This window comes from Penicillium antarcticum (genome assembly GCF_028974205.1).
Source record: "Penicillium antarcticum strain IBT 31339 chromosome Unknown utg000003l_segment0_segment0, whole genome shotgun sequence".
NCBI lineage: Eukaryota > Fungi > Ascomycota > Eurotiomycetes > Eurotiales > Aspergillaceae > Penicillium > Penicillium antarcticum.
Window position 1 is genome coordinate 2,243,573 of NW_026695301.1, and position 18,713 is coordinate 2,262,285.

Consider the following 18,713-nt stretch of genomic DNA (forward strand, 5'->3'; position numbering starts at 1 on the left):
ACGTCTGCCCCTGAATAGAAACCAGAGATGTAAAGGAAATTAAACCCGGATTTATAGAGTGAATTGATTGATTTCACTAAAAGAAGATAAAGAGAAAGATGTTGATATTTGTGCAATATTCTTAATTTTCGGATTGTGGCTCTCCAGTGCTCGGACTAGTGTACCGCTAAACTGGTGTACAGGAGTTCCTTTCCTTCTTCAACTTCTCTGTCATTTCTCTCTGGTGCTCTGTTGCTCTGTTGTTCTGTTTCTCTCTGTTGTCCATTGTCTGTTACACTTTGTTACTTGACACGTCTCGGTCCACACTCCTATCTCGCCCCCCCTTCCGCCCTGCCGATCACTGAACGAAGCGCCCAAAAGAGGGGGAAAGCAACTTCGACTCTGACAACCTCAAACCATAATATGGTGAGTGACTGCTAGAGACTCATTGTCTCTGCGATCTGGTTCTTGGCCTTGTCCAAGGGCTTCTTTCAACTCTGCATGTCACCACACATGCGGTCTCTGCTTTTTTTTGGCTGCTCTTTCACATGTGCCTGTTATTCTGACTGTATCATTGGCGCTTTAGATCCCGCTCCCTCGATAACCCATACTACTGTGACCTTTTCATCTACCAGCCAATCTCACAACCTCACCCCCTCGACCATCCTCATTGATACAGGTGCAGCTCTCTCAGCCGCACACTAGCTCTCAGTGCTTACCAGTTGTAGCTGGGTTCTCACGAGGCCTAGATCTGCCGGAACCTTGATTATCAACCTTCACATCCATTCGGGACAGGGTCCTGCGATCGCCCGACATGCCAAACCGACATTCGACCGTGCCCAACCTCGACCTGAGCTCGGTCAAGACGGAGTCCAAAAATGAGAAGATCTCATCCCCTCTCACACCAGGTGACCAGAGTTCCGACGGACTGAGTCCCTTGACACCGCGTTCGCCCAAGTCAGGATCAAGTTCACCGTTGTTCAAAGGCGCCACGATTCGCCCTGTGACGCAAGATTCAGGCAAGGCAACCAGCCCTACGCTGCCCGTTTCTCCTGGCACAGCCCCCGCCGAGCCTACAACACCCGGTCTGACTGCCATTCCTCAATACTTTCCCTCTCCCAAAGACTCGAAACATTCGCGCGATGCATCCAAATCATTCTTCGGCAACCTCAAAGCACCGAAATCGTCGCACAGGGCGCAACAGTCTGACAGCTCCGAGAACTCAAACTCCACTGAGCACCCTAAGAGCAGAGGAAGTTCTAGAGATCGCAAAACTCAGGTGACTGCCAAGTCATACGAGTCAACACCGGATCTACCAGGCGCACTCGCTCGTGCGAACGCAACAGAAAAGACAAGTATGATACCCTGCGCGCGGTCATTGCTATCATTAGCTAACCATGTTTTACTAGACGGGACATCCACAACCAAGAGTTCACAGCCAGCAGAAATGAAGAAGACGGGTACAGATTTGGAGTCGGCCGCGCCGAAGAAGCAAAAGCAGCGCTTCGCGAACCTTTTGACCCGCTCTCGCTCTATCCGAGTTGACGAAGCCGCTGGCAACAGAGCACCTGGGCGACGTCCGTCAACAGGTTTGGCCAAGCTGGAAGAGTTCAACCAAGGCGAGACGGTAAATCCACCCCGCACAGCTACTGCGCGCGCCGAACGACCTAGTCGAGGAGGCCTGCAACCGCCTGAGCGCCAGGCCGACATGATCTCTTTGCGCAAGGAAAGGAGTCATGGGAACATGGTTGCCTCTGGCTCATTGAGCCAAGTGTCCGGCGCCTCAGCTACTCTCTTCAGCAACCTCAAGCAGTCTTCCAGTGGTGCCGCAGACCGTATTGGAAAGGCAGGGAAGGGCTTCTTTGGCAAGATCACCCGCAGTGGTAGCACGAACGAGCGCGAAATGATCAACGACGACGCATATATGTGCTCAGTCATCAACCTTCCGCTCATTGAGCAGGCGAGAAAAACTCGCATTGCGAAGAAGCTCGAAGACTGCCGGGACAAGACCGAGTTCTGGATGCCCGCTTTGCCTTACCGCTCCATTGACTATCTGAACTTCAAGGGATGCGAAGAAGAGGGGCTTTACCGTGTTCCTGGCAGCGGCAGAGAAGTGAAGCATTGGCAACGCCGTTTCGACACAGAATTCGACATTGATCTTTTCGAAGTGCCTGATCTCTACGACATCAATACCATTGGTTCACTCTTCAAGGCTTGGCTTCGTGAGCTGCCAGATGAGCTCTTCCCGAAGTCGACTCAAAACATGATCGCTCAAAAATGCGAAGGCGCTACTTCTGCACCGCAACTATTGAAAGATGAACTTTCCAAACTCCCACCCTACCACTACTATCTTCTCTTCGCCATCACCTGTCACCTCAACCTTCTCCACTCTTATGTCGATCAGAACAAGATGGACTACCGCAACCTATGCATTTGTTTCCAGCCCTGCATGAAAATCGATGCATTCTGCTTCCAATTCTTGGTCTGTGATTGGAAGAACTGCTGGCAAGGATGCTGGACCGAGAAAGAGTACCTCGAGAAGGAAAAGGAGATGGACGAGCGGGAACAACGGGCATCAGAGGAGCAGGAAGGCGCTCAGTCCAAAGAGGAAGTCGCTTCCAACATTAGCCACGAACGAGCCATCTCATCCTCCAGCAGCGCCGGAGACGAGCCCCCTCGTCCGCCAACCTCTCGAAGCCGAAAGTCTCGACCCAAGGACATCCAGACGTCCCACACCCGCAGCGTATCCCAGCTCCCCGAGCTTGGCCCTCCACTCTCTCCCATCAAAATATAAATGAAGATACTTGAACCACAGGATCTTAATATCCCAACTAGGACCTTGGTCTCCCCTTCTGGTTAGTCCGACTTTCGTCATATCTGCAGGATCAGATAGGACGGAACAAGTTCTGTTTCTGCATTGACCTCATCTCTATCTCTCTATCCTCTCCTCCTTTCTGGCATACGATACCATCATCCCCGACCTCACATCTTGGCATTCTCATCGTGATTTGATCTCAACCCAGCATTGTCGGAGTGCATATCGTGGCGTCTTGGGATCGCGGTTCCCATATTCTCATTTTCATTCCATTCCCTTCTTCCATATGTACATCTTGTTTTCTCTTGGTATCTACTCTGACATTGGCGAATGGTCGGCGGTTTGACTACATGTGCGTTTTGTCTCTTCTGTTTCTTGTGTTCGGTTTTGTTCTTTTTGATTGCCTGTTTGACTCCCATCTTTTATATTTCTCCTCTTCATCTCTTTGGAAGTGCAATAATTCTTTTGTGCTTGTGCTTTGATGTTGCGACATCTACAGATTCCCCTCTGCGGTTGACTCTTTCTATCTTCGCCTTGTTTGGTGTCTTGTCTAATTGATCTGGCTTGTTCCTCCTTTGTTGCTTTATTTTTCTTATTTAGTCTTCACTTGGCGTTTCGTGACAGGACTTTTGTACAATAGTGGAAGTGGGCAGGCACTTTTCGGTTTGATCATCGAAGATCTTTTCAACGTAACGTATATCTCCACGACCACGTAGAAGAGAAAAGGTAATTGGGTCCTTGGAAATAAATGGATAATGGCAAATATCAACAGATGCAATGTTAAAGTGCTTTTAATGAATCACGGTATATGTCCACAATACATGAAAAAAGAAAATAAAACATCGACTCCCAGCCCCAACGCCAGAGATCAGATCCAGAGTAGAACAAAAGCAAAGCAGCGCAAATCCCACAAAGGAATCAGCAAAGCAAAGCAATGCAACATAAGTAAAAAAGAAAAAAGAGGTCTCGATATCACTCAATACCCAATTATTTCTTATTCGACCTCTTCTCATTAGACCGCATCTTGCGCTCATTGCGTCTAATCCTCTCCTTGCGCTCAGTACGCGACATACCACGAATAGAACCACCCTTAGCAGCAGCATCCTCCTCCTTCTTCCACTTCTTCTCATCAACCTCAACAAGCCACTGGTTCTCGTCGTCCTTGTTCTTGCCCTTGTATCCCCAGCGGGGGACCCACTCGCCGCTCTCCTCGTCGTACTGCAGCTTGCGGCGGCGCTCCTTGTCCATGCCTGCTGCGCCGGGCTTCTGGTTGTATTTGCCGATGCCCTTCTTGCGCGCGAACAGCTCCCATTTCGTGGGCGCCTTCGGTGTTGGCAGGGGCTTGTGCCGGGGAAGCATGATGTTTGGTGCTGGCAGGGTGAGGAGCACGCCGTCTTTCACACTTGAGGTGATTGGGCAGGTTGTCAGAAGTTGGTTTAGGAGGCATTGGGTGCCGTCGCGGGCTGTGGCTTTCAGGCTTGCGTTTAGGTTTTGGTTTGCTGGGAGTTCAAGAGGGTTGGGGTCGTCGGCTAGGAGGTGGCCGAGGTCGAATGTGTAGGGTGTTGGCTTGGAGACGGTGATGGGGCTGTAGTTTGGATGTTAGCTTAGTTGTTTCGAGGTTTTTTTTTCCGGGTTTGATAGCATGTTTCTCAAGGGGAAAAACGTACAGTCTCTCGCCCTTGGTGGTGGCCGCAGCCACGGCGGTATCAGCCATCTCAACGTCAGTCATTGCGAAACTTGTTGGTGGTTTCGGTGGTGAATGAGAAAGACAGTATTATCAGAGAAAAAAAAGTTGGTTATCAGTTCCAAAGCCGCTTTACTTTTCTGCCATGACTAAGATAGCCGACCGCCTTTCCCCGTTGGGAGAAGCGGATTTCGCATCAAATTATCACGGACTGTTGCTGTTCACTGCACTCAATTACCATCCACGTCCTCAATTCCTGCCCTGGTTGTCCACTCACTAGCTGTGCTGGTGCGTAGTTGACAACCATTATGGCCTCTTCGTGGTGCTGGAACTGCCTCTCGAGGCTTCGCCAACCGCCGCAAGCACTCCTCCCTCCGACGCCCCGGATTTCGACCGCCTCCTTCCACTCTACTGCGTTGCGATATGCCCAGCCGGCCAAGAAGAAGGGCAACAGTTTGACTGTCATGAAGCACAGACAGTCGACTAGCTTGCGGAGAAAGAAGAAGAAGGTCACTGCTACTGCGCGTCCACCCGCCGTTGGCGAGCGCAAGGCCATGCGGAAACGCATTGTCCTTAGCAATCCAAATGCCCTCGAGATTGAGGAAATGCAGGACCTTTCCCCCGAGACTATGGTTGATTCCCGTCTCCGTGGTACCGTTGTTGGCCTGCCTGCCACCATGATCGATCAATTGAGAGCTGTGCAAGCGTTCAAGCCTAAGCAGGGCTGGTCGTTATTCCGCCGACCTGGAACCGTCCTCCGTCGCGATACCATTGAGATGGGTCGTTTGGTTGAGAAGATCTCTGGAGAGGAAAAGGGCAAGGTGGTGAAGAAAATCATCACCGGTATGAAGGGATCCGGAAAGACGGTCCATCTGCTCCAGGCTATGACTATGGGTTTCTTGAAAAACTGGGCTGTCATCACCGTTCCTGACGGTAAGTTCTGGCAATATACTTCAATACTCGCGCAATTGGGCGGCTGTTAACTTATGACTTTAGCTCGCGAACTCGTTTCCGGTGATACCGCTTACGCCGCAATCGAAGGCACTAACCCGACACAATATGTCCAGCCTGGTGCGGCTTCGGCTCTGTTGACCCGTACCGTCGCTGCCAACACTGAGCTGCTCTCCAGCCTCAAGATTTCCCAAGATCACCCAGCGTTCAAATCCTTGACGCCAAAGTCGTCCCTCGAGGACCTGGCTAAACTTGGATTCCACGACCCTGCTGTCTCCTGGGCTGCTTTCCAGGCTCTCTGGAAGGAGCTTACAGCCACTGCCCCGGCCGCAGGACTGGAGAAGGACTTCCAGCCTCGTCCTCCTATGCTCGTTTCCGTGGACGGCCTGGCCCACTGGATGACCGACAGCGCTTACCGCGATGTTGACTACAAGCCCATCCACGCTCATGACCTCGCCTTCGTGAACCACTTTCTCTCCCTGTTGAAGGAGGGTGATTCTCTGAAGAACGGCGGTCTCCTCCTCTACGCCACCTCATCCTCCAACAACCCCAACCCCAAGGATTTCAACGTCGCCCTCGACCAGCTGAAGGCCCGTCAGGCAGGCATCAAGCCCTCATCTCCCGAGTACCCCCAACCCGCAGCCTACACTGTCACCGACCCCCGTGTCTTGGAAATGTTCTCCAAGGTCCAGAGCTCGGTCGAGCTGCAGACCCTCACCGGCCTGACCCGCGACGAAGCCCGTGGCTTCATGGAGTACTTCGCCCGCAGCGGTCTGCTCCGTGAGTCCGTCAACGACACATGGGTAAGCGAGAAGTGGAGCTTGTCTGGCGGTGGTATCATCGGCGAGCTGGAGAAGCTCGGCCGTCAGGTTCGCGCAACAGCTCCTGTTTCTGCTTCTCCCGCTGCATCTGCTTAAGCGAATATTGTATTTCTTCTCATGTTTTATCTCCGACTTCGAATGTGTTCTAGAGATACGGGCCTGTATATCAAATGCTGGGTTTCTCTCTGTTCTTCTTCCCTGTACTTTACAAATCTCACTTGGTCCTCGTGTCTGTATGCATATAATGGATTTGTTTTGGAAATTGTCTCTTTTGATCTAACATTTCGAGTCTTTGAATATGACAGGTCAATTGCTCTTGCTCAAGTCAATCTCAAATGTCTCCACAAAACCACACCATCACTACATTTTACTCATCCAACTTCTTGGGCCTAACAGCCCTCACCAAATCCGGAGTATCAAGCTTAACGACAGAATTAACAAACGTACTGTTAGAAGGATGCGCCTCCTTAAGAGCTCCCCTGAATAAGAAATTCATAGGGAACCCAATATCAAACTCATAAGCTCCCTCAATCTCAGCAACATCCTCATCAGAAAGATCAAGACCCAAGGCCTCAATATTCCCCAAAAGATGCTCAACCTTCCGACCCCCAACAATAGGAACAACATACGGCGCCTTGCGCATCACATACGCAAGCGCCACACTAGTGATAACAGTCCCATGCCGCGCCGCAACAGCTTCAAGGACCTTAGAGACAGCGATATCAGTCGCGCTGGGTGGGACTTGTCGTCCTGGATTACCTGATTTGGAGAGTTCTTCGCGTTGAGCTTCGGTTTTGAAGGCGCCACCGCCGAGGGATCCCCATGGTGCGAGGCCCATTCCTTCAGATGCAGCCATGGGGATTATGTCGCGTTCGAAATCGCGGGTTGCGGCGTTCCATTTTCCTTGGTAGACCGAGAAGGGGCGCAGGGCGTGGTCGCGGGCGTCTTTTGGTTTGGTTAGTATTGATCCATTGGGCCTGGGGTGGAGTGTACAACATACATTGATTCGCCTTGGTGACAACCCACGCGGGCGTATCACTGATACCGAGGTACAAGACCTTCCCAGAAATGACCAGTTGATTTAAAGAAGTCATTACTTCTTCGATCGATGTGGCGAAATCCCACCAGTGGACGTAGAGCTATACATTGAAGTTGTTCGTCAGTACTGACCATCATCCAATTCACCCTTTTGACTGTGCTGTATACGTACTAAATCAATATACTCCGTCCGCAACTTCTTCAGACTAGCCTCCACAGACAACTTCACACTCTTGGCATTATTGCCAACGAAGTTCGCCTGGATCTCTGATGGGACATGGCTGCGGAAACCTGTTGTATACTTCGTTGCGAGGACGATTTGGTCGCGAACGCCGCGGGCTTCCATCCATTCGCCTAACCATTTCTCTGAGTCTTCGGATTGGTAGTTATTGGCTCTGGATCAGGGGTTAGTTATGCTCATGTGGTTCTCTTTTGGGTATGTGGTGGAAGGGAGGCTATTTACGTGTCAATGAAATTTCCTCCGTTGTCGTAGTATGTATCTAGGATCTTGAAGGAGGTTTCCTTGTCGCATTCGCCGAGTCTTGCCTTCCTGTTCGATCTTTAGCCTCTTGTTCTTGCTTCGATTGATTTGTCGTATTGTACAAACCATCCTTCACCGAAATTCATCGCTCCTAGGCATAGCGGGCTCACTTTAACGCCGGCTGTAGGTGCTAGCAGGCGATAGCGGCCGAGTTGAGACTTGGGGGCTGCAGCAGGGGCAAACATAGTGATTGGTTTCTTGATGGAAGGTTAAACTGACTGAACGTATTTTTGGAAGCTTGAATCAATAGGAATTGAAGGCTTCTTATATAGTGCTCCTGCGGGGAAATGAAGTCACATCATCTTGGGAACAATTATTAATTCTCATCTTATGTCCAGTAAGTCCGGCGCGCTCGGGCTTTGTGGTTTTTGATTCTCTAGTTATCTCCGTTTGTATACTTCTATCAGGCGTGGAATACTTATGTTCAAGGAGTTCGGAATTGGTAAATAACCAGATATAGTACCAACGTTAGGTTATCTTTCTTCTCGTCTTTTGCCCGACTCTAACCCGATTGTTTCTTGTGTATTACTTTCAGTATGTCCTGAGCTATTTGAACTGCATGTCATTGGGCTGGCTCTTGAGCTACCCGATTGGATGCCATAGAATGAGTATTGATACATATTATGAAGCAGCACCTGTTAAGCTATTCCTCTCATATAAGCAGTGCAGAAGTCCTGGATAATTTAAGTATCTAATTTTGTCATGCAGCTTTAGACTTATGACTAGAGGAACATTATACATCACATCGCAAGCAAATTCTGCCCTCGGCTTCACCTATTGGTGTAACTGGGGCAGCGGATAATCGGATGATTTGGCCAGGTCACATTCTAAGCTTGTTCAAGAAAGAATCAGGCAGGTCTCCTGCATGTATCCCGTCTGAACGGTAACATAGAGACCTCAATGTGATTAACAGGTTCCATTACCCACTTCCGCTCTCCAGGGCTGTGAAGCATGGGCAAATGTATGGATTCGAACTAAGTATACGGCTGTTACACTGTTCTATACTTGTCGCGGGTAGGGCCTTAGTTGAAAGAAACTAATGTCAGGTAGCACTTGACTAAAAAGGCAGATAAAAACAGGTTAGATACGACTTTAATGAAGTGTTACTTTGGGGGCCGATCCCAATCGATTTGACCGCAAGTATATCCAAACAAAGACAATAGAGTGCCACACCCGTTGACCAAGAAAAGATAGGGCCAAGCCGTAATAGCTCTCAACATAGGAGTGTTCAGAGCTTCGGACTAGCCTTGAGTTCCATTGAATCCACTTTTATACTGGAAGCGAGAGGTTAGTATAGTCCAGAATTTTCGTAGATGGGGCCAAAAACAAAATAGAAACAATGAAACGTCTCCCACCTAGCACCTAACACGATAGGATTCTAGTCCCTGTCTTGTATGACTTGCCTATATAAAATCAAACGAATGTCTCAAGTGGAGAGTGGGACCGTGCTGACCGCGTGTCTCTTCCCCGTGCGCCTATTACTTCGAGAAGCTTTTATATCTTCTTGGTTCCCCTCAATTTTACTACCATGAGCTATCATGTACGGCCAGTCGAATCGCCCTGATCCTCCATCGCAGCCTGAATGGCGACTTCCACCGCGTCCGCTGGGGGCAGGTCCCCCTCCCCCCCCCCCCTCCTCCGCCTTCGGCAACATACACTCCGGCTACATATGGCCCGATCTCAAATCCTCAGACTCAAGGAGTGACATCCACAGGTTCGGGTGCGGATACAACCACGTGGGGAGTGCGGTTCAACCAGAGCCATGCTCCACCGTTGCCGGTGAGTTCTACTGTTCGGGGAATGCTAGACGTAACTGACAGTCGCATAGCCTCGACCTTCCAGCACCAATGAGCAGCCATACTCCCATGCTCAGTCGCATTCGCAGTCACCGGCCGTGAATACTGGTCCTCAATATGGGTTCCAACCCCCTGTCGCTCACCCTTCTCTGCCTCCATACACACCAAATCTCCCAGCCGGTGTCCCTCCGCCGCCACCAAAGATCCCTCAGAATGCGCCAACCCAGCAAAGTGCCCGCCCAGAACGGCCTCCGCTTCTTGCCCAAGGCTCCGGGCCAGCTGCGATGACTGGATCTTATGTATTCCGGCCTGCGTCTCTCATCAATACGAGCGCGCCACCTACGGGCGCATCGGCCTTGGGGCCGGGCACGCCCTCGGACTGGGAGCACTTTGGTCCAACTCCCGGAGATTTTGATGACGCGGCTTGGTTCCCACCAAGACAGACTTCTCCGCCCCAGGATGTGGCTCTGCCATCTCCAAGCATCTCAGGTGCTTTGACCAATATACCTGCAGCAAACGAGCACTCGCAGTTTATCCGTCCGAGAACGGATACAGGTGAGACGATTCCAAGTGACAGCTCTGGTGTCCATGGGTCGGGAAATGGCAGTTTAGATTCTCCTATCAGTCCATGTACAACCCAAGGGGTGCAAACGCCGCCTCCACCGACCCGTGTGGATAGTGACAAATCCGCTGTCTCTGCCGGTGGACGTCCGGGAAGTATTGATAATGTGATAGATGCCTGGGCTCGCCCATTATCACCTCCCTCTCAACCAGTACAACCCGGGCTCCAGGTTCCGACATCACAACCACAGGGTTTCTCTCAATTTGACCATGCTATTCCAGCCAAGGATCCTGAATCGGCACAGACTGTTGCACCGCCTGCTGAGAACTTGAGGCCAAGCTCGACCGTTCCTATGCCCCATATTCAAACACCTGTAAATGAAGCTGCATCCAAAAAGCCAGACCCTTTCGAAGATCTGGACCCTTGGTCCCAATCGTCCTTGGAACGCTATGTTGCCATGCTACGCAAGGAAGCAGTGGCAGATTTGGATGAAGAGCGATACAAGATCTTTACAGCATTTATGGCAAAGGAGACGAAACTCCGAGAGATCCTCTATAATATCGAGCATGATGAGTCTGAGAGCTCCCCAGAACCTCGCAGAGCCTCTAGCTCTGTGTCTCGATCGCCATTGCCAAGACTTGATGAAGACGGGCCCGCCTTTGACACAGGTTTGATACCCGTCTCATCGGAGGATAACCCGGCCCCCTCAGTGACAGCAGCAACAGAAGACGGGGATGGAGATGATGCTGACGATGTCGGCAGTGAGTATAGTGCAGGCGGACGACCCAATATCGCCAAGCAAGCCCGGAGGGGCTCGCAGTTCCAGTCAAAGCTGTCTGCACTGCCTTCGGGCTCAGAGCCAGATAAACGACTCTCATCGTTTTCTTTTTCTTCGGATGTACAGAAGCAACCTTTGGAGCCTCTAAACAGCAATCCTCCACGACCTATCTATACCCCATTCCAGTATACAGAAGGCCCTCAACGAGGCTCAGACAACCTCAAGTTTGATCGCCCGGCTTACGAGGCTTATTCTGATCTACGGCAGGCATCTGCTGTGAGTGGGCGGGTTATGTCAAACGTACCAGCCTCCACATCTCATCCGAGAGCCAACACCACTTCTCCGATTCAAAATGAACGGGACGAGACTTTCCTCGGCCTCATCCGTCACAAAAGCACCGCCTACTCTAACTCGTCCGGTCGAAGCTCTGCGCCACCCCAGGCTCTACCGGAGTCTCTGCGAAAGGGCCGGGCAACCAACCTTGTAGAAGAGCTACGCACAATGGTCTGGACACCTTTAGACAAGCAATCTGAAAGCTCGTGGCATATCACAACTCGGGAAGGGCTTGACAAATTCTCTGATGATTTCACTTACATCCAGCGCACAATCGATAGGTGGGAAGCAGCTGCAAAAGTCCGACGACGCAAACTGGATGAAGAGCGCATACTTCGACAAGAGGAATCAGAGGAGCATATTGACGATCTCTTCAATGGAAAGGAGATTGGTTATGCGGATATCAACACCTTGGAAGAAGATTTCCGCCAGACGGAAGCTCGAGTCCAGCTGGAAGAGGAACGACGCGAAGTCGAAGATTTCACAATGCAAGTCTTCAATCCCTTGGACGAGGGGTTGAAAGAGGCGATCTCGGCACTTCGCAAATCCTACGACTCTGCCCTCGGCCAGCTTGACCGTGATCAGAAAGGCAATGGCTCTCCAACTGAGAAATCCAGCCCATCTGTGACTATGAACATGGTCAATGACATCCACAACAAACTCGAGATTCGATTCCAGAAACGTCTCGAAATCGCACTTGATTGTGAGCGGCGACGCAAAAAGGCAGAGCGACGACCACTCGTTTTCATGGGCGATATGGCTAGCCTGCGAAAACTGGATGGTGAATTTGATCAGATGGAACGGCGCAATATTCTGGAGGCATGCAAGGACCGAGATGACCGAGCCAACCGACTCATGGATTCCTTCGATGATGCAATCCTACACGGGCTAGGTATGAATCAGAGCCTCCTAGACGAGGTTGCTTCGAAAGCAGCCCAGCTAGATCTCACCGCCCTCCGTGCCTCCAGTCTACCTGATTCTGAACTTGAACAGATTCTCAAGTCTGCGGCGACTTTTGCAGCGTCACTGCGCGCCGACTCGGAGGCAATTCTTCGCAGCTCGGGGGTTGCGGACATGGCTCTCAACGACGCCGATTACGGGGTCTCCGTCGCCGAGGCACGGTATGCCAACTCGGACCCGGATATCTTCCGTCGGCTCGGGGATGAGAAGAAGAAGGAAGATGAGACTCTCCAGAAAGATCTAGATTCAAAGTTGCAGAGCATCCAGAAGGGGCCTGTGCGCATCAAGTCCACTATTGATCGCCTACTTCTTGATCTGAAGAATGCTCCTCCAGCAGCTCCGGTCTCTCCAATTGAGCGCCACTCTGCCTCAACGACTCCAGTTACGGACGTGCCCTTGCCTCCGAGCCTGCGCCCTTCCACTGTTGTTCCTGCTTCCGCATCAAGCCCCAAGATTGTGGTTCAAAACGCGGATGAAGACTCGGAGCACAAAGAGAGACTTCGCAGAGCGCTGGAAGAAGCCAAGAAGCGTAATGCCAGCAGAGGCAATTGACTTCTCTAAATTGCGTCTATTTGAGACTTGAAAACAATTAGGACGGACACATTCATGAAGCAACGATTTCTTTAATATTTAGTATACCCTTCTTTTTTTCGTTTCAACATCTTGTGTTCTGACAGATGCGTTCATGGTTGATACCCACTTTCTGCAGAACTAGTTGAATGAAGACTAGGCTGAAATGACTATTTTCCTATTTTGCCACGCCCACAACAACCTACTAGTATTGCTGTACATGCAAAGTGCTCGGGTCATAGTTTACATAGCTCTGGTTAGAAATTGACACAAGATTATCCGATTGTTCAAAAGCCCAATCATTCCGGACAGCCGAAACATGTCGTCGCATGCCAGCCCTGGGTACTTCGGAGTCTTTTTCCCCACGTTACACAAAGATTCTCCTGAGGACTACAGCACTTCAACTTCACCACTCTTGGATCCTCGCAGATTCGCTTTAATTTCTCCAAACAGGATTCTTCCCCATGTCTTCGTGGATATCTTCCTTCTTGGCTGCACGATGGGGGCCAAGGTCAAGTGATACAACGAGCAGGAAGAAAAGAGCGCACAGACGATATCATCAAACCCTCCCTCAGACCCAAACCCAAAGAGGAAGTTACCTTCTACGCCCTGAGCCCGATCTGATGCGCAGAGCAAGGCACACTTTTAGGCGCCCACGGATGGCGATTGGCAGACGATAGGCCAAGCCCGAAACCTAGACGCCAGTTGGTGCCGATCAGCAGCTGCGCAGTCAGAAGTGTCTGCCGCAGTTCAACATTTTTATTTGAGTGCAACCTGGTGCTTGGACCGCATCCACTTTCAGGGATCGAGGAGTACCTCCAGATCCAAATCCAAGCCTGCGGTTCGTGCTGTGCACAGCTCCCTGCTCGCAGCCCTCGGATTCGCCGCCCCCTGCACTATACAATGATATCAACCCTTTAACCGAACCTCTGCGGCCGAAACACGGTGCTGCAGTCTGCGCAGGATTCTCTCGGGGTCGCGGACATGACATGTCGTCCTACTGGGGCCGCTTCGGCTATCTTTCGGTGATTCACTGCCAATTGCGCTGCGCGATATGCAAGGCAGGCCCTTGTTATCACCAACCGTTCTTCGATAGTGATACCAAGGCATTGCGACGTCTATGGCTTTTCTTGTCGGCTGCGCTCGCCATCCCTGGATCTCCAGATCACTTTCTTTGTCGGTCTGTCTGTCCGGGCAGCTGTCATCGCTGTCAACGTACGTCACATTCGACCACATGTATTGATAAGGACGGGGTCTGAGTGGACCTTTGATCTTTATTATTTTTCTTTGATGCGGTAGTCGCGTGGTCGGCAGTGGCTCAGTGAAACAAAAAAGAGCCTCGGGTCCCCCGACCTATCCGAAACTCATAGCTTCTGGTTCTCCACATTGGAAAGACAAGGGTGCAATCTTGACCAAGGAGCATGGACCAAATGGCGGGTCCAGGTGCCGTTGTTCTGGAGCTTCCAGAGAGTTTCGAAGTCACTTTCGGTTGCTCGGCCGGCGATCGCTTTGCTGCGCTTCTACTAAGCCTGCATCATCTCGGATCGGGGCAGCATTCCAAACTGGTTTTGACTGGTTGTCACTCTATTTCCTGCGCATGCGGCGTTTGATCGTTGTCATTCTCTACTGTGGTGCAGAGAATACGATCAATGCCAACAGCGTCTACTACAGAAGACGCTATTCAAACCTTGCGTGTGCTAACTGTAAAGCCGGTCAATACGGGGCCTTGCAGATCATCATACCGCCATTAACTCTATCTTGATTATTAGTGACATTCTTTTGCCTTGACATGCGTGGGATGTGCTGCGCAGTGTCTTTGAGCAATGCTCTGTATCATAGACCCGTTTAACCATCTCGGAGCCACCGACAATCTGTACCCGGGTCCCAGCCACCAAGACCCCAGATCTTTCCTCCCACCAGATCCCTTTAGTGTCTGTGCGCTGGATGCTGATCAGTTGATATAGGGCATAATTAAACGGCGCGACTTTGTTGAAACATCTGCCTACTGAGCCTCCCCCCTCTTCGCCACTTCCCACTAAGCGCTGTTGGGAAGGCAAAAAAGTCCCCAAAGCAGATCGCGACGTTGTCCACAGCATGAAAATCATACGTGACTAATTATTTAAAGCGGGCGCCAGGGAATTTCGTTCCATGGTTCAGAGTACCCGCTTCCGTCCATGGGTCGGAAGAACTCTGTGAGTCTACGAGAGTCCACAAAACACATCTGTTCGCCTTCTCCCTTTGATTCCTGGCGATTTGGAGGGTCCCCCTTTTTCGCCTCTGGTCATGTCTGCCCCAACTCGACAATTTCACAAGCTGTGCATCGGTCAGAATATGCCAGATACGGCCCAAGTCAGATCTCGCGCGGGGCCGCCGGACCCTTCCGACGACAGTGACCAGAGCAGCGAAGCTTCCTCGGAGGAGAGCTCCGGTGAAGAAGGGGAGGACGAGGAAGAGGAGGACGAGAGCAGTGCCGAAGACGTATCCGATTCAACTCACGAGACCGTCCGCGCACCGTCCGGGATTACCTACGACCTGAGCGAACTAGAATCCGAGTCTCAAGCCAGGGCCTTGGTGGGCTTGACCAGTCAGTTCGAGGTCAATTGTCGGGTAACTCCCACCGGACATGATCTTCAGCTGTTGGATCGGTCACAGGTGCACGTTGGCTCTGAGGCAACGACTTGCACATGCTCTGTCTTCAAGGATCACCCAGAGGAGCCGTGCCAGCACATCTTTGTGAGTGTGACTGTTTAGGAAACCAATTGGTTTGGAACTTTCGAATCGATGCTGATATTGCCTCTTACCCCCTGAACAGTGGCTCCTCGATCAACTGCACGGCAGCTTCCTCAAGAAGCCTGAGTCGACGGAGGTAGCACTAGGTCCAGACGGACGTCCGCACAACCCCAACCTGCCACCTATTGAGGGTATGCTCAAGGGTAATCTGGAGGCTGTTGCCAAGCATCTCAAGTGGCAGTACTTGCGGGATGAGGGCGACAGTACAGGCAGAGGAATGACGCGAACGGAAAAAGTGCGGGACATCCTCTCTGCCTTTAGCAAGAAGACTCTTCCGGAGGATTTCCGCCCGGACTTGACGGAGACGACTGAGCAAGCGCGAACATCAGAAGCCTGCGTGGTACAGGGCGATTTCGAGGCAACAATGTTCCGGTTGGGAGTACACGACGACGGGGTTTTCAACAGTCTGTGCAAAGCGATGCCTGTTGAAGCCTGTGCAGCCATCTACTTCGACAAGGCGAAGGACCATTCGCGACGGCTACTCGATGACTTTGACCGATATTGTCAAACAGGCGAGTTACCCACAGAGCCTGTCAGCCCAAGCCTGGGTCTTTATGAACCTCACGAGATTGTCTCGCAACTGCAGCGTTTAGTATCCCGCATCCTAACAAACATGTCTGCACGCGCATCACAAAGCTCCGCAACCGCCGTCGAAGCCCTCGTTTTGATCCTCGACCAAGTCGCAAGTCGCAATTATGATCCTCTTTTAGCAAGTCGGATAGGACGGAGCACTTTCAACGGCGAGGATGAAGACCAGCGCAATCTGTTCCATTTGTTCATCGGGTCGGACGAACTTGAATCGGATCCAGACGCGCGGCACTTTGTTCTCAGCGCGCTTGATGAATTGCCGCCGTCCGACCTCCACCCTGTCGCCGGGCCACTGCGCGGCATCCTCAACAAGATCGGTCCAGAGCGACGCGCACCCAAGCTCTTCCGCCTTCATCTAGAGTCACTAGTTCGCATCGCTGAATCCTACGTCCCAGATACTACAAGCGGAGGACAAAAGCGGCCAGCCGGCAATGGGAATTCAGGAGGCTACTCGAAACGAACCCGATGATTTCTTTCGTTCCATTTTCTTTTATACGCTCGTTTCATATTCTGGGAGGCCATCGTGTTCATTCATTGCAATACCCCCCTGCATCGTTTCACATATCAGCGACATCATTGCAGTCCGTTTTGCATATCGTTTCATGCCATTACTTTGAGTTTGATATACGTGATCTCTGCCATAGCCACAATCATACGCAGCTATTAAATAGCCATTACATACCCAACCTCAGATTCCAGTGGTAGATTGCAAACTATAAGATAAAGTTCGTTTTACCCCGGAAACATCATATCTCATGATCACATAGTCCCATGAGGCATGTCGTCACCCCAAACCCAACACTGTGGTCTTGGGAGCCCGCATCCATGGTCCGGACAACGAGCCGGGCGTGTCACTGCCGCTCAAGAGTACTTTAGCCCGATTTGAACAACCAACCCATGGAACCCTCACTCAAAAGTGGGTCACCCACACAAGGGGATCTCAATATTCGCGTAATCCTTGCTTTTAAGAATTCCGACAAAAGAATCCCAGTCCGAAGATCGCGCCAATAACTCGACAATACAAGGACCACACCTCCGAAGATCGCGTGGTTATCCATGGACTGTATACACTCGGATCTCGGGTATCTCGCAGAGATGCTCGGCTCGGCAGTCGACGATATTGGCTTTGGCTCATGCATCTTGGCTTTTGGCTTCGGATTTGGAAAAATTAAAGTAACGCACCAGTGTCAACGTTACACGGCCAAAGCGCACACATCAAGCAGTGAAGGTTCACTAATGTGTTCCACAACTAACTAAGAAACTCCGTACAGTGCACATATCTGCCGTGTGCGTGGGGACCTATTTGGACGCTATGCGATATTGAGGCCCGAGCGAGGATTTCGAATAACGTGGTCTGTGGCCTGTGGCCTGTGTGATGTGCGACTGGAATGGGCCTCGGATCCCAGCCGAGCTTGGGCCGATGGAAAAGTCAATGGGGTTGTTTTTTGGCTGCTTCGTGATCCGTGCACACGGCCGCTTTGTTTTTGGATGGCTTTCCATGGCTTTGAGCTAGTGCTTTTAGTGCTTATTAGCTTGGAGGGTGGATATACTTGTGGGGATCGTTTTGACTTCTATGGGAATTTACAGGTGTCGGGGGTTGCTTGCGTAGTGGGTTTCAGGATGTCGCGGATCGGTTTTACGTGCACGATCAGATGAAGATGGTGTTCGATCGACGGTTTTTCTTGAGTGCTGTGGGGAAATAGGTGGCTCGGTGTTGTACAGTATCAAGTTGCCGATCTGACAGATTATAGAGGTCTATGCACTGAAGGGTTGGACTTTTGAAACGGAACAGCAAGCTTTTATAGTCTCGATATCAGAACGGAAGGTTGTTTTTAGGGTTTATAGGCCAAGGGAACATTTTTTAATAAAATCCTGAGAGACTTGTAGCAATGAATTCATAATCTTCCGCTGCATAAATATCAATGAGACGGCCGGGCGTCTAATCTAGAGTACGGCTTTATAGGTCTTCTAACAAAGAGACTCAACTGCTGAGTATTTATTTTGTGGCTAATTAGTAAGAATATGAAGATTTCTTTGTATGGCAAATAGATCTATACTCGGTCTGTGTTTTCGGAGCTTTAATCCTCGACATTACACTCTTTTTTGCTTAAAATTGCTCGGCTTCACCAGAACCACTTGACAAAAGATATATCGATATTTCAGGAATCGACTATTTTAGACATTGTCTATGAGAGCGTGGTAAACAGTACTAACTCGTTGAGTTACGCTTCCTGCCATTCAAGGACCTGCTCGGGATCATTGCAGGTCAGTTTACATGCCCGGAAGTCGTATCCCTACGTAGTTATAGATGAAAGTCAGAAAAGGCATGCAGAGGATAGAGGGAGAAGAGGACGGTGTTTCTCTATAGAGAAGCAGATCAAATACAGAGGATGTGTAGTCTTGTGGATTGGTGCAAGCAGGCAAAGGAGGCCTGATCCCTTAAACATTTATGCCATCCCAGCAAAAAGAATCATATGTTTCATATTTAATGTTACTCAAGGTCAAGA

At 50.7% G+C, this 18,713-nt stretch overlaps 6 protein-coding genes across 6 annotated transcripts; 4 read left to right on the forward strand and 2 right to left on the reverse strand.

The window, feature by feature from the left end:
- Positions 1–793: 793 nt before the first annotated feature.
- On the forward strand, positions 794–2,773 carry N7508_003562 (uncharacterized protein; the record flags this gene model as incomplete). The annotated part of the gene is made up of 2 exons (XM_058461628.1): positions 794–1,334; positions 1,389–2,773. 2 exons carry the CDS (start codon positions 794–796, stop codon positions 2,771–2,773), a joined length of 1,926 nt encoding a protein of 641 aa, XP_058322205.1.
- Positions 2,774–3,781: 1,008 nt separating this feature from the next.
- Positions 3,782–4,523, reverse strand: N7508_003563 (ribosome biogenesis protein RRS1; the record flags this gene model as incomplete). The annotated part of the gene is made up of 2 exons (XM_058461629.1): positions 3,782–4,379; positions 4,462–4,523. The coding sequence occupies 2 exons, from the start codon at positions 4,521–4,523 to the stop codon at positions 3,782–3,784; spliced, it is 660 nt and encodes a 219-aa protein (XP_058322206.1).
- A 263-nt stretch (positions 4,524–4,786) lies between these two features.
- N7508_003564 (mitochondrial 37S ribosomal protein mS29) lies at positions 4,787–6,346 on the forward strand (the record flags this gene model as incomplete). The annotated part of the gene is made up of 2 exons (XM_058461630.1): positions 4,787–5,411; positions 5,475–6,346. 2 exons carry the CDS (start codon positions 4,787–4,789, stop codon positions 6,344–6,346), a joined length of 1,497 nt encoding a protein of 498 aa, XP_058322207.1.
- A 271-nt stretch (positions 6,347–6,617) lies between these two features.
- N7508_003565 (aldo/keto reductase) lies at positions 6,618–8,014 on the reverse strand (the record flags this gene model as incomplete). The annotated part of the gene is made up of 5 exons (XM_058461631.1): positions 6,618–7,195; positions 7,251–7,389; positions 7,461–7,683; positions 7,752–7,838; positions 7,896–8,014. 5 exons carry the CDS (start codon positions 8,012–8,014, stop codon positions 6,618–6,620), a joined length of 1,146 nt encoding a protein of 381 aa, XP_058322208.1.
- A 1,353-nt stretch (positions 8,015–9,367) lies between these two features.
- N7508_003566 (uncharacterized protein) lies at positions 9,368–12,810 on the forward strand (the record flags this gene model as incomplete). The annotated part of the gene is made up of 3 exons (XM_058461632.1): positions 9,368–9,428; positions 9,544–9,608; positions 9,658–12,810. 3 exons carry the CDS (start codon positions 9,368–9,370, stop codon positions 12,808–12,810), a joined length of 3,279 nt encoding a protein of 1,092 aa, XP_058322209.1.
- Positions 12,811–15,111: 2,301 nt separating this feature from the next.
- On the forward strand, positions 15,112–16,675 carry N7508_003567 (uncharacterized protein; the record flags this gene model as incomplete). Its single annotated transcript, XM_058461633.1, has 2 exons — positions 15,112–15,561; positions 15,641–16,675. 2 exons carry the CDS (start codon positions 15,112–15,114, stop codon positions 16,673–16,675), a joined length of 1,485 nt encoding a protein of 494 aa, XP_058322210.1.
- Positions 16,676–18,713: the final 2,038 nt, after the last annotated feature.